General features: G+C 39.0%; 8 protein-coding genes across 9 annotated transcripts; 3 read left to right on the forward strand and 5 right to left on the reverse strand.

Moving 5' to 3' along the window:
• Window positions 1–10: 10 nt before the first annotated feature.
• Window positions 11–2370, reverse strand: Gasu_16770 (DNA-directed RNA polymerase II subunit A; the record flags this gene model as incomplete). The annotated part of the gene is made up of 2 exons (XM_005707370.1): window positions 2258–2370; window positions 11–2153 (listed from the first exon to the last, which is right to left on the reverse strand). Coding segments are annotated over exons 1-2 (2224 nt in total), but the record flags the coding sequence as incomplete, so codon positions are not given.
• A 35-nt stretch (window positions 2371–2405) lies between these two features.
• Window positions 2406–3390, reverse strand: Gasu_16780 (hypothetical protein). Of its 2 annotated transcripts, XM_005707372.1 has the most exons (3): window positions 3355–3390; window positions 3143–3297; window positions 2406–3087 (listed from the first exon to the last, which is right to left on the reverse strand). In XM_005707372.1, the coding sequence occupies exons 2-3, from the start codon at window positions 3245–3247 to the stop codon at window positions 2863–2865; spliced, it is 330 nt and encodes a 109-aa protein (XP_005707429.1). In that variant the 5' UTR covers window positions 3248–3297; window positions 3355–3390; the 3' UTR covers window positions 2406–2862. The 2 variants fall into 2 exon arrangements, with proteins under 2 accessions (XP_005707429.1, XP_005707428.1); XM_005707371.1 differs by having other exon boundaries at window positions 3143–3380.
• A 10-nt stretch (window positions 3391–3400) lies between these two features.
• Window positions 3401–4281, forward strand: Gasu_16790 (polyadenylate-binding protein). Its single transcript, XM_005707373.1, has one exon. It carries the CDS (start codon window positions 3409–3411, stop codon window positions 4219–4221), a length of 813 nt encoding a protein of 270 aa, XP_005707430.1. The 5' UTR covers window positions 3401–3408; the 3' UTR covers window positions 4222–4281.
• Window positions 4282–4290: 9 nt separating this feature from the next.
• Gasu_16800 (dolichyl-phosphate-mannose-protein mannosyltransferase) lies at window positions 4291–6020 on the reverse strand. Its single transcript, XM_005707374.1, has 2 exons — window positions 4481–6020; window positions 4291–4425 (listed from the first exon to the last, which is right to left on the reverse strand). Exons 1-2 carry the CDS (start codon window positions 5915–5917, stop codon window positions 4315–4317), a joined length of 1548 nt encoding a protein of 515 aa, XP_005707431.1. The 5' UTR covers window positions 5918–6020; the 3' UTR covers window positions 4291–4314.
• Window positions 6021–6103: 83 nt separating this feature from the next.
• Window positions 6104–7500, reverse strand: Gasu_16810 (molecular chaperone DnaJ). Its single transcript, XM_005707375.1, has one exon. It carries the CDS (start codon window positions 7409–7411, stop codon window positions 6158–6160), a length of 1254 nt encoding a protein of 417 aa, XP_005707432.1. The 5' UTR covers window positions 7412–7500; the 3' UTR covers window positions 6104–6157.
• Window positions 7501–7890: 390 nt separating this feature from the next.
• Gasu_16820 (metal ion binding protein) lies at window positions 7891–9309 on the forward strand. Its single transcript, XM_005707376.1, has one exon. It carries the CDS (start codon window positions 7915–7917, stop codon window positions 9250–9252), a length of 1338 nt encoding a protein of 445 aa, XP_005707433.1. The 5' UTR covers window positions 7891–7914; the 3' UTR covers window positions 9253–9309.
• An 11-nt stretch (window positions 9310–9320) lies between these two features.
• Window positions 9321–10721, forward strand: Gasu_16830 (metal ion binding protein). Its single transcript, XM_005707377.1, has one exon. It carries the CDS (start codon window positions 9388–9390, stop codon window positions 10564–10566), a length of 1179 nt encoding a protein of 392 aa, XP_005707434.1. The 5' UTR covers window positions 9321–9387; the 3' UTR covers window positions 10567–10721.
• Window positions 10722–10733: 12 nt separating this feature from the next.
• On the reverse strand, window positions 10734–13140 carry Gasu_16840 (uncharacterized protein). The gene is made up of 4 exons (XM_005707378.1): window positions 12379–13140; window positions 11690–12322; window positions 11291–11638; window positions 10734–11242 (listed from the first exon to the last, which is right to left on the reverse strand). Exons 1-4 carry the CDS (start codon window positions 13099–13101, stop codon window positions 10817–10819), a joined length of 2130 nt encoding a protein of 709 aa, XP_005707435.1. The 5' UTR covers window positions 13102–13140; the 3' UTR covers window positions 10734–10816.
• Between the last annotated feature and the right edge of the window lie 2 nt (window positions 13141–13142).

Here is a 13142-nt window from a genome sequence, read left to right on the forward strand (position 1 = left end):
CCTTTCGAACCCGCATTCACCATTCGCTTCAGATTATTTGAAGCAGGTAAGGACCTAGCTGCTGCTGAACCAACCTTATTTCTTGCTTGGTTCAGAACAGAGTTGATCTGATCTTCTAGAGACTCCATCATCGTTTTTCCAGGTTTGCATTGAATCTCTCCATTTTGTCCCTTTTCAATAAGAAGAGTTACCTCCTGTCTTGCTGCTTCCATGGTTCGCACAATGTAGTTCATAGTTTCATCGTCTGCAATAGTGTCTCCAATACCAATAGAAAATCCACGTTGCAATAACCAATGATTGATAAGCAGTTGCACCGAAGAAATAAAATCACAAGTTGCATCCGGTCCGTGTTCTTTCCAACAGACGTGGATAAGACTTCCTGCACGAGTACCAACAGTAGATTTATCAATGACTCCACAAACAAGTTCTCCTCCTGAAATAACAACCCTAGTGTCATGTATGGTCATGTCTGGACCGAAAATAGGATCGGAATCTGATTCTTCTACATGCGTTTCTGCAAAACGAATAATATTGACATTTGGAGTTATCATGGAAAATAGTTGTTTGCCAGTCCACAGTTCCTTTGGCTTTAGAATGGCAGGTGTCGGAATTTGACCATCAAATCCTTCAATATGCATCAACAAATTCATCATCATATCTCGAGTAATAAATACATCTCTCATAGTAAAAAGTGAACAACCTAACAAGGTATCTTGTACCAAACCCATGACGGGCTTATTTGCTTGAGGAGAAACGATATTTTTAGGAACCATCATGAGCTCCAGTATTTCAGCCTTTCCTTCTAAAAATTGAGGAACGTGCAAATTCATTTCATCACCATCAAAGTCTGCATTATATGGACTTGTAGCAGATAAATTCAAACGAAAAGTTGAATATGGAAGAATTCGAACGCGATGACCCATAATGGACATTTTATGCAAGGAAGGTTGTCTATTAAAAAGAACAACATCTCCATCCTGCAAATGCCTTTCGACTTTGTATCCAATCTCCAAATGCAAATCAGCTGGACGTCTTACATAACGCAGATCTATGCGTTGTCCATCGTCTCGAACAATATATTTTGCTCCAGGATGCTCATTGGGTCCATTCGCAACGAGAGCTTGTAGTCGTCCATAACTAAGAGGAGTAACCACTTCTGGGTATGTCAAGTTCATAGCAATACTCTTGGGAACTCCAACTTCGTCCAAACGAATATTAGGATCGGGAGTAATGACCGTTCTTGCAGAAAAATCGACTCGTTTACCCATCAAGTTACCTCGAATTCTTCCTTCCTTTCCTTTCAATCGTTGAGAAATGCTTTTGAGTGGACGACCAGATCGCTGAAGTGACCTTGGAAGACCAGGAATCTCATTATTCATATAAGTCGCAACATGATACTGTAAAAGTTGCAGCTGTTCATTTAAAGCATGTGCGGGAGCTCCCTCTCTTTCTAAACGTTTCAACGCATTGTTCGCTTTGACAATATCACCAAGTTTATGAGTAAGATCATCTTCACCACGGCTAGTGGCATCCATCATAATAGAAGGCCGAACATGAGGAGGAGGAACTGATAAAATAGTTATTATCATCCAATCTGGTCGACTTTGCTCACGACTAAACCCTAAAATGTCTGCATCTTCGTCTGACATATGTTTCAAAATGTTATAAGCCTTTTCTGCAGTGATTTGTTGGCGTTTTTCGCCTCCACCTTCGGGAGGATCGGGAAACTCAGCAACAATACTCAAGGCATCTCGTAGAAGTTTAGGTTGTGCGTTACCACAAAATCGACATTCCTTCAAACGAGGAAGAGACAAAAATAAACCAAGGCGCTTGGTACCCTTCTTAATCTGTTCTATTTGCTTCAATCTACTGGCTATACTCGAATCCTCGGTATTGATGAGTAACTTGGAGCAATAGTAACAAATACAGCGAAGAACCTTCAATGTTGAAGCAAGGAAACCAGGATTATAAACAGGCTGAGCTAGTTCGATGTGTCCAAAATGACCTGGGCAGTCCAAAAAGGAGCTGTGGCAAGTTCTACAAGGAAAATCTCGATCTATAGCACCCAGTCGTTGATCCATTAAACCGCCTTCCTTAGGTCTGCCTTGCTCGAAAGCTATCTCGCGTTGAATGGGAGCAACAGAATAACGTCTCTAAAACAAGAGACAAAGTTAATGATGACAATGCAATCGGAGGGGGTAATGAATAACACCAATTCTTTCCAAACAACCCCAAAGCAAATCAGAATAATACTTACAATTTCTTCTGGGCTTAATATTCCGAACTGAAGAGCCGAAACTTTTTTGAGTTCAACACTTGAAACGGTCAAGGCGTCCATTTCTCAAAACGGAAATTTTGACAAACTCAATAGTCACTAAAATAGTTTCATTACTCTTGTATAAGAGCATGTGTCTAAATATGAGTCACCTTTTTGGGAAACAAGCCACAAAGTGAAAAAGACCCCTATGAGTTTATTCTATATCCCCAAGAGCAAAACTTTGGTACTGAGTCTCTAACCACTGGTGTATGAAACAAAGCTAGGAATACTGAGCCCCCTAAGCTCGATAGTTTCGGTTTAATACGTGCGAACTCTATGAAGCCCTTCTTTTTGTTCACACGCAAAACAAACCGACCCACACAACCAATGGGGGATACAAACCCATGTGCTTACGACGAAGGGCTTCTTTTAGAGTATGCTCAACAGGAACACTTGAAAAACTTTATTCGTTCATACAATATCTTTTAAAGAAATAATAAACTACCCAGTGTTATACAAGCACTCTTTCAAGCTCCACACCAAGTTGTTGAAAACAATGAGCCATTCTCAAGTGCAAATATTTCCATATTATGAGTTTTCCACTATCATGAACTTGACGCTTCCGAAGAGGTGGTCTGAAAATAGGGTACAAACTTGGGTTTCTGATACGAAGGCCTCGGAAGTCGAGGTCGTTCTCGGGCAATCTTTTCTGCTTCTGTAGCTGCAACTCTCTCAATTTCAACAAGACCAACAACCTTTTTCAAGTCGTTCCATACTTTCACGCCATCCAGTACAACCTCTGCTTTGTGAATCTTCGTAATACCAAGTTTCTAACTCCATAAAAGTTGGACATAATACAAAAAGGGTCCAAAAACAAACAAGTACCTCTAAAATTTCCTTCTTGATCCTATGTTTTCTAATAAAGCTTCTTCGAAGAGTAACGATAAGTCTAGTGTCAGAAAGACTATTCAACAGTGCGTTGTTGACCATGAATATGAATATTATCCAACAACTGGATGAAATCTGAGAAACGAAATAGGCTGAAGAAAGACGGTCAAGAGGTTGATCACAAAATCATAAAAAGTATACAAACATACTTTAAATACAAAATCTATCACACTTATAATAATACGCTTTTTGAATTTCACAACATGTTGTTTTATTCATTGGAGAAATCAAGTCAAATGTCTGCTTATCCAGCAGATTTGGACTCTGAGTTTCAAAGGTTTCAACTTGAAATTGAACAAGTTGGAAAACAGCAACACTCAACAGAGTTACCAAATGCGGCTTCTACTATTTTAGTAGCGTCGAAACCTGCTGTCCGTGAAACCTGTTCCAAGGTTGACCCTGTTCAGCAAGCTTGGCAACAAGAGGTTTTGGCTCGTGACTTTGAACTTGCTAGAGCATTTCAAGAAAATAAAAAAGTAGCAGAAAGTCGAGCAGATAATTCGGATAAATTTGAAGATAATTACTACAAGTCTGCTCATGCTTCTTATCTTTACAAAACTTCCGACTTGCAAGCCATCGGTGGTCAAAATTCCAAAAAGAAGATTCTCAAGAAAGATGGAAGACAGAAAAGAGTAGTAAGAACAGCAGCAGGTGAAATATGGGAAGATACTACTTTATTAGAATGGCCAGATAATGACTTTAGACTGTTTGTTGGAGACTTGGGTCATGACGCCACTGACGAGTTGTTGCAAACTACCTTTGGAAGGTTTTCTGGGTATAATATGGCCCGAGTTGTAAAGGATAAGAGAACAGGGAGGTGTAAAGGTTATGGTTTTGTAAGCTTTTCCAAGCCAGAGGGGATGATACAAGCCATGAAGGCGTTGAATGGCAAATACGTTGGTTCACGTCCTTGCAAGATACGAAAGTCTACGTGGAAAGAAAGACTGTTAACAAAAGACAAAAAACCTGAGGTGGAGTTACTGCAACAGTTTCGTCAAAGATTAAAGCAGACATAGTTTTTACAAGAGTGACCTGGAAATGGAAGATTTATTTTTGTACGTATGCAAATGCAACAAGCGAATAGTACAATGATGCACAAATATATTTTCCTAATTCCAACGAGGTAACCAACGCCTTTTATCATGTGCTATTTTTGTTAATGAAATGGCATAAACCCATGGAGCCCAATAAACGAAAGCTGCCACTTCCAATATGAATATCTACATGTTCCAGTTATCACTATAGATAAGCAAACAATAAAAGTCAAACACTTACAACAATAATGAAAACAAGTTTGTAAGACTTGGGAAATCTATCGATTACCAAAGCAGTAAGTAACTCTGCATAAAATAGACCTGGAATATAATGATATAAAAAGGCACTTCGCTCCACCGCAATGTAAGGAAGTAAATTCAATGCATATGCTGCACATAATATGCCACCTTTTTCCATCAAACTTCGTAAATCTGCTTTTGATGATATGGCATAACGATATCTGCCAAAGAATATAGCACATAATAAGAATATCAATGCACTTAATAGACAAAGGTACATCACAGCAGGATTTCCAATTAGATATATTTGTGACATTCGAGAGTCATCTTCATCATCTTCTTGGACAAAGTACAATAGTCCACGGAGATTAAGTGGCCATTCATACCATTTAGATTCCCATGGATGGCGATCCTTGATACCCTTATTGGCACGAAACATTTCCCGATTCAATTGAAAAAAACTTGTCAAGAAAGGTTGTCGCGTTGCAGCAGGATGATAAAACGGATTGCCAATAAGAGTCTTTTGAAATTCCGGTGTCATGAAAGCATCTCCAGATCCCGAAAAGGGTAGCAACTGAAAATGAACATAAAAAACAAATAGATACACTATAATGCCACTAAGACCAGCAATGAGACATTCCCAGATTTCAAGAGGTTCATTTAGAAAGTGAAGTCCAAAGAAAGACACAATAGCAATGATTCCTGGAGTTGCAAGTGCAGTCCATTTCACCGAAATTGCACAACCACAAAGTATTCCAGTTAAAACCAAAAAGAAAAGGAATGACTTTTTGCGGTTTTCTCTTTTGTATTTCCACAATTTCAAGGCACTATAGAAGGAAGCCATGCAGAAGAATAAAAGCTGAGAATCCACTAGAATAAGACGAGACTCAATCAAAGAGAGGAAATCAAGTAAAACCATACTTGCACCGGCAAAAGAACCAACTGGAGAAATGTTCAATTCTCTACAGGTGCAATACATGAGTGGAACGCTCAAGACACCAAACAATGCCGATACTGAACGTAAAACTTGGAACTTGGTATCACCATATTCTGCACCAATAGCATCATAAAGAAAACCAGGATTGTATCCACCCAATAAACCACCAAGATACAGAATCAATTTTCCCAAAGGAGGATGAATGTCGAAATAATATTGATGCTTAAAGTACCAAGTGACAAATTTGCCAAAGTGAAATTCATCAAAGACAACTGCAGCAGGGTAAAATAAACGCCAGAATCTGGTAGCTAAAGCCAAAAAAGTCAACAATAGCAAGTTCCAACCGTCTGTTTTGTCGAATTGACTTGCTTTGAGCAAGAACGTGAGATATTTGTTTCTCAGGTGGCTTTTCTTTATCTTGGAACTATAAGGTCGTCCAACTGACCCATTGCTTTTAGAAGAGCTATGTTGATTCATGGTTGTCCGTTTAGAACTTTCCATTATCTGCTTCTTTACAGCTAATAACAACTGCACTTTTGGAGAAAAGTAACCCACAACCCAATGAAAACGTGTCACTCTCCAACCCAAAAGAATGCTCGCTTCATTTTTTCTTTGTTGGGAGCAATGGATTATGGACCCCCCAACAATTCATTCTCTCATAAGAATACGAAGAGTCTATTTGAAAATCAATTTGTACACAATTATATTGAACTCTATATAAAAAAAGTTATCAAATAATATTTATTGTTGTGCACATTGGACACGGCTTGTATGTTCATTGTTATCTTGGTCTTCATCATAAATATTCCCTTCATTAGACTTGGCCGAGTCTCTCAACTGTTCCGAGTCAAAATCTACCATCTGCACTTGTTCAAAGTTATCACTTTCCATCGAAATATCTGGTCGAGGACCCAAAGTTCTCTCCAATAAGACTTGTTGCTCTGAAGAAAGGAATTTCGGAAATAAAATGTGAAACTGGATAATCAAGTTACCCTTCTGACTAGGAATACGATACGTGGGCATTCCTTCACCAATAATGGATTTGAGCATATCAGGATGAATAATCTCACCAGGTTCCGTTTTCAATAGCAACTTTCGTCCGTCTAAGTGGTCAACAACAGCTGTCATTCCACAAAGTGCTTCTACTAAATGAATATCTTTCTTCATTAATAAATGAATGCCCTGTCTCCGAAAAACTTCATGAGGTTTTTCTTCGACAACAATAATAACATCTCCAGGTAAACAACCTGGAGCTTCATCAGCCTCTCCAGATATAACAATCTTTTGACCACTTTCCATACCAGGCTCAACGTAGACTTCCAGAATTTTCTTCTCGCTTACCACTTTCTTGCCGTGACACTTGGAACACTTATCACTATCTCGAATGGTTTCTCCACTACCACTACATTCCGAACACGTGGTCTGAACTTGCTGTATCATTCCAGGACCCATTTGGCGAATTTGGACTCTTATGCCTCTTCCACTACATAGAGAACAAGTAACTGCTTCAGTTCCACTCTTCGTTCCCTTTCCTGAACAATCACCACAAATCCGATGTCGGTTCAACGCTAACTTGGCTGTCTTTCCCAGATAAAGATCTTTAAGAGTTACTTTCAACGTATGCACAACATCCTCAGCTTTCTTCGGTCCTCGACTTTTTCCCTTTGACCTTCCAAAAAGACCTCCACCAAAGAATGCCTCAAATATGTCTTCGGCATTCATACTTGCTCCTAAGCCTTGTTGAGAAAGTCCTTCTTCACCATATTCGTCATATACTCTGCGTTTCTCATCATCTGAAAGTACCTCAAAAGCTCTTGTTACCTCCTTGAACTTTTCTTCATCACCGCCTTTGTCAGGATGTAGTTTGACAGCCAACTTCCTATATGCTTTCTTTATCTCATCTTTTGATGCATTGGTGGGAACACCAAGCAACTCGTAATACTTTTTGTTGTCTACGTTTTCTTTTGCTTTCTTTGCACCAAACCTTCCAAACATGTCAAGACATGTACATGTATGCAAAGATTAGAAGCATCCAGAAGCTTATTCTCATTTGGGATTCTTTGCAGTGGTAAACATTGGTCTTCAAAGATCTTTAAAATTTATATTTTTTGTCTCGAGCTATAATTGGAAATTGTAGTCTCAAATAATAAAATTCAAATGATTCTTAAAGTTCTTGTTTCTATATTCTATCAACTTCTATCATAATAGACTAGGAAGTGTTATTCTTGTGGACGACTAAATGGGACTTGTTTTGCATTGCATCGAAGAATTCGTATACTTTGGTAAATAAATAGCAAACAGACATTAGCTGGCAAGCTAACAACAAAGTAAAACTACAGATAGTTCTACAATACGACGGTTCTTTCACGGCTTGAACAACAAAATTTGAAAACAATCCACTTTCATAAAAAGAAGAACAGCATCGAGGGCTACTTGAGGGTCGGTCATTCAAGAAGTTTCCAAAGCAAACCGGCCATCATTCAATCTGACGTGCGATAATGTCTTTGGAAACCGTGCACGAGGAATCAAGTGTTACTGCAGAGAAACAGAACCAGTTGGAAAAGTTGAAACTGGACAACTTGGAAGATGTTACCTTTGAAGTTGAGAATGTTTCACCTTCAAAAGAGGAAAAGTATTCGTCGGAGTATTGTATTGCCTGTTATGACCACCCAGCAAATATTATGTTGCTACCTTGTGAACATAAAATACTTTGTGGTTACTGTGTGACAAGACTAGACGACCAACTCTGCCCATTTTGTAGAAATCATGTGGAAACTGTACGAATTTTTCCAAGTTTTCACGCAGGTTTTACTCAGCAGTTGGAGGAAAAGCTGGAACAGAAGAAAGGACAGGATATAGAGGTCGAAGACTCTTTTCGAGAGACTTCACTGAGAGAAGAATCTTTCTCTGGTTTAACAGCGTTGGGAAGTGGTTCTTCTCATAGTCGTTCACCTTCGTTGCGTTCGAATCACTCAAGTGGAGGGGAACCAAGTGGTGGTGGTCGTGGTGGTCCAAAACGTTCAGTTAGTTTTCGAAATTTGAAGCGACTCTTTACATCCCCACGAGCTTCTCAAAAGAAAGAGACCAAAGAAGAATACGTTCCACCAAAGATAGTGGTTTCCCTTAGTAACATACTTGAAGAATGCAAGTTCCATGAACATGAAGTTATTGAGAAAACTTTTCAAGTTCTAGTGACAGGATCAGATGATGTAGATAAGGAAGGTATCGTTCGTTCGTTGCAGGACCTCTTTCCAGTAAAGAAACCATATATTCCATGGTCACCAGAAGAAAAGTCGAAACTTGGACATGAAGAGTATCTAGATGCCATTGATACCTTTCAAGCAGCAGAAGACTTTGTAGCCAATATGGATATTCAAGGAGCCCCTGTTCGAGTGACGGCAGTCAATCTTTGGGAGTTGTTAAGAATAATGAGAACTGGAAAAGCGGATGTTCGCCATCCAGATGTTGTTATTCTTTCCTGTGATACTCATTCATTACGTTCATTTCGTGAAATGCTTGCTCTGGACGAAGTACTTCGAGAACGTCTGAAATGTACGACTCCACGCTTTTGGGCTGTGCTTGGTAATGAAGCTTCGGATCCAAGCGATCAAATAAGTCTTGAAGATGCTGAATTTGCTTTCAAAGAGATTCCATTAGATAGAAGACCTCAAGATTTCTTTTTTCTGCCCGAGAGAGGAAAATTTTGCTCGTGGTATATTGAACTAGGAAAGGAGATAATCACCCATGCCAAGTCAGCAAGAGGTATCATCGACAAAGAAGATGAAGGAGAGCGTATGGAGGATAACGTAGGTTGTGTTGGTTGCACGATTATATAAAGTAGACGTTCGTTTTCTTTTTGTAAAAATGGAATAAAGAAAATGACATTTCTGGAAAACGGAGGAACGGAAGCTTTTTTTTGGGCCACGTTTTGCATTACCAACGTCGATGTATTCGAATTTCCGTTTTCGATAATGGAACAAGTCTTTTACGCGCCGGTTGGAAAACCATTGAACAAGTCCAACTCATCCCCTTACTTTACAGAAAACTGCGTAATATGTTTAGAGAATCAATCTACTATTGAACTTAGGCCTTGTGGTCACGCCATTATCTGTCAAGCTTGCGTGTCTCGTTTGGACGAGACGCTATGTCCTCTATGTCGCCAAACGGTGCAGGTCATTCGAGTAAAAGGCGCCAAAGAATTGTATCCATTTAAACCAAAAGTAGATGAAACCCAAACGATTGAAGAGAGGAAAGGACACTCTAGGCCAATTTCTGCTGAGAAACAACTCGTTTTGCCTGGTGAAGGTCGCAGCCAACCAGTTTCATTTCCTATGGATAAGGAATGTCAAGGTCACTTGGAATTGGAGGTTCCTTTCTCCAATATTTTAGAAGAAAGGCGTGCCTTTGAGAGTTTTGTTCGTAGGCGAACATATCAAGTTGTAGTTTCAGGTTCCGTCGAAGTGAATACGAAAGCACTCGTTAATGAAGTCATTACAAGGTTTGAAAGCAACCTCGAAACCATCCGCGTGGAGGATTTTGAAAGCTTTGATCAACAGAGGTCCAAGAATACTGCAAAGATTGAGTTCTTTTCGGACGACTATTATGAAGGTTCAGCTCAAAGTGAACCTTTGACAACTATGAACCAATCTATTCCTTTGCATACTCTGTTCGACACTACTTCGTCAGCTGAGGCTTATCTTGCCAATGCTTGTATTGAAAATATTCCTCTTCATATAAGAAGCTTCAGAATTTGGGAACTTATCCGCACGCTGCGACAGCAAAAGAAAAGGAAGCAAGACCTTTTTATTCTTTGTTGTTCAGCATTTTCAGAGATTTCCTTGAACGAGTTGATAGCTTTGGATGAGGTGGTATCTGTGCGCTATGTATTGTCTACACCTCGAATATGGGTATTTCTCGATGTTCCACTATCTGAAAGCGAAAAGTCTCTTGAAAGAAAGTTGACTTTTGAACAAGTTGAAGAAGCATTTTTAAAGGTACCTATTCATAGACGTGCATCGAAGATTTTACATATCCAACAGTTGGATGAGCAAAATATGGAGCTATTAGGACACGACATCGTATCCTTAACGAAACAAGGGCGTCGTCTAGAGCGATGCAACTCTGTCAACAATTTATGTTGTTTTATGTAACGTCTCAATATTGTTGTCGTTTGTTGAGTTTTATCGTTGTTTATATATTTTAGCGAATGCGTTGTGAGTTTTCAAAGTGCATCATTGTTTTTTATTGGTTCCTTTTAGGAAATAAAGAACAGAAGAGGCACTTGACTGAAAATTGAATTTTTTTTATCATCAAATAGTGAAAACAAATGCATTTTATCACAGTTGTTCTTAACGTTTGTACAGAAATAGAAAATAAGTACAACCATCTACAAAAAAAAACTCAACTTTCCTTCTTTCCCTTTGATAAGAGATGTTGTGAGTATAACGAAGATACGACCTCATTGAGTTGTGTCACTAAACTATCCAAACGTTGTAAATCTTGTTCCTTCATAACAGATGCTTCATTGCCATATTCAGCTACTGGAATCCACTCCTTTCGATGTTTCGTATCGAGTTGAGTTTCGAGTAAAAATTCGAGTTGCGTAATACGCTCACTTAAGACATGTCCTTGAGTTCTTTGAGAACGAAGAACGAGGAAAAATCCAATTAAGACGACGAGCGATATTAATAAAACAAATACAAAAAGTGCATAAAGTTGGGTCTCCAAACTCCGGAGCCGAGCATTCCAACTCCCCTTTCTATTTGCACTTTGCAAACCTTCTTCCAATGAAGAAGATTGGGAGCTCGAAGACTTGTTCTTCTGACTCTAACACATATTCAACAAAAAGTACAAGCAAAAAGGATAAGACCTTACATTTTCGGTCAAATCTGTTTGCACCTCAAGCTTCGCTTTTGCTATGGACTTGGCATTCCCGTTATTCACCATTTCATCCATCATATAACTGCCTCTGACATTTTCAATATGCTTCTTTAATACCTTTATCAAGGTTTCATAACTCTCCACTGTTTCTCGATGAATATTCGACTCAATCATCCTTCTCCACATAACTTTCTTTTTCCATTCAACGTTGAGATATATATTCACTTCACATCCAGGCTTATTATTACTTTTATGGGTAGACTTGTCATGAGCCTCCATTCTAGTTTGCATAACAAAGGTATCTCCGAATGGAATGTCTAATAATTGGTTTGTCCATTCCACCTTGCTGTTGGGTCAGTTATAAAGTCTTAAAAGGACAAACAGTCCACTTACAAGTAAAAAGTCCTTGTCTGGATTTAAACAGATACGTTGATATTCTTCATTTCGAGTTTTACTGATTCCTACGGCCAAAGCTTTGTTATGAACAGGTGAATAGTATTTGATTGTACGGATACATCCTAATGTAGAATGACGTTGCCATTTGCTTATTTCTAGATTGGAGTCTCCTCGTAACTCATGATACTCCTCCAATACATTATGTGTTGTATTTAAACCCGCTTCTTCTGAAGGCAAAGAATTGAGTTCCCCTGTTTCATTTCCTACAGGACACGAGTTCAAAGCAATCAACTCTCCAAGATGCAAAACAGAAGTCGAAAGGTGATAAGAGACAAGAAGGTGATCCTGGTCAGTGAACGAACTATCAAACATACTTGTTTGAGTGAAGTCTCCTTTTTCAAACATCCTCAATGTTTCCGCTATCTTGTTACGTTGTTGCTCATCTGTCTCTTGGTTCTCTTCAACATGTACTTCTGAATCCTCCGAATTGGACACAACAGAGTCGTCAGCCGTACGCATATCCTCATTATCCTCTTCTTGATTGCTAAAAGTTTCCAATATTTTATCAAACTGTGCACTGCTCTTTAACTCTGCAAGTTTTCCTTGTTTAAACAGAGTCCACAAAAGATACTAAATATAGTAATGAGGAAATCATGAAACGAAATAGTTCAAAAATGCACACTAACCAGTCGCTGAAAAGCCAGATTTCTTGCTAAAAAAGAGGCAAAAAAATACTTTTTCCCATCTTTCAGTACAACTTGAATAGCAGTTGGAAAAATCATTGCTACATTCTTCTTTCTAATACTAGATATATCGTTCAGAGGAATAACCACTCTCAAGGGACGACCAAATAATCCAGAGAAGAAGCATAAATAACTGTTCGTCATATAAAGTTTTCCTTGCATAAGCACTCCCTTTCCCAAGGCACAAGCAAACTCTCCTAGTAGGTTTTCAGAGTCTGGAAGATGGAACCTCTTATGAAGGGTTTTCGAATGTGAAATCTGCGACGCAGAATACAACGTTGAATCACTGAGACCTGAAGAGTTTGTGACCGAACTGCCATTTTTATCCAATTTGTTTGACGTAACCACTCTGTTCCTCTCTTTACTCGACTTGTTATTATTTGTTGAAGCAGAATCGGACTGAGCCGTGTTTTTACTAACGATGTTGTTCCAACTTCTTTCCTTTGTCTTTGGCGTTGTCCTTACGGCTGTGTTCTCAGAAGCCAAAGGGGACAAGTCTTGTTGCGTTTCAGTCGTTGACTTGCCTATTGAAGTGTTGTTTTGAGTATGTGAAAAGGAAACTGCACTTGTACGTTGTTCTAAAGTTGCACTCGTATTCAATGTCCTCTGCGAAGAAGACGCAACTTCCATAGCTACGCGATGGTTATCCACATTTTCTGTGGACATAAGAGCTTTTCACATCAACGGCCACTTCAAGGCCACGATTA

This window comes from Galdieria sulphuraria (genome assembly GCF_000341285.1).
Source record: "Galdieria sulphuraria unplaced genomic scaffold scaf_11, whole genome shotgun sequence".
Taxonomy (NCBI): Eukaryota; Rhodophyta; class Bangiophyceae; order Galdieriales; family Galdieriaceae; genus Galdieria; species Galdieria sulphuraria.

Excerpts from the sequence above, each read along its gene's own strand:
- Gasu_16820 (XM_005707376.1), top strand. The coding sequence starts at position 7,915 with ATGTCTTTGGAAACCGTGCACGAGGAATCAAGTGTTACTGCAGAGAAA.
- Gasu_16830 (XM_005707377.1), top strand. The coding sequence starts at position 9,388 with ATGGAACAAGTCTTTTACGCGCCGGTTGGAAAACCATTGAACAAGTCC.
- Gasu_16800 (XM_005707374.1), bottom strand. The coding sequence starts at position 5,917 with ATGGAAAGTTCTAAACGGACAACCATGAATCAACATAGCTCTTCTAAA. Across the intron at positions 4,426-4,480 it reads AACTTGTTTTCATTATTGTT|ATATTCATATTGGAAGTGGC; the intron begins GTAAGTGTTTGA and ends TGGAACATGTAG.
- Gasu_16780 (XM_005707372.1), bottom strand. The coding sequence starts at position 3,247 with ATGGTCAACAACGCACTGTTGAATAGTCTTTCTGACACTAGACTTATC. Across the intron at positions 3,088-3,142 it reads TCAAGAAGGAAATTTTAGAG|AAACTTGGTATTACGAAGAT; the intron begins GTACTTGTTTGT and ends TTATGGAGTTAG.
- Gasu_16840 (XM_005707378.1), bottom strand. The coding sequence starts at position 13,101 with ATGTCCACAGAAAATGTGGATAACCATCGCGTAGCTATGGAAGTTGCG. Across the intron at positions 12,323-12,378 it reads ATCTGGCTTTTCAGCGACTG|TATCTTTTGTGGACTCTGTT; the intron begins GTTAGTGTGCAT and ends TACTATATTTAG. Across the intron at positions 11,243-11,290 it reads AAACAGATTTGACCGAAAAT|AGTCAGAAGAACAAGTCTTC; the intron begins GTAAGGTCTTAT and ends AATATGTGTTAG.
- Gasu_16790 (XM_005707373.1), top strand. The coding sequence starts at position 3,409 with ATGTTGTTTTATTCATTGGAGAAATCAAGTCAAATGTCTGCTTATCCA.
- Gasu_16810 (XM_005707375.1), bottom strand. The coding sequence starts at position 7,411 with ATGTTTGGAAGGTTTGGTGCAAAGAAAGCAAAAGAAAACGTAGACAAC.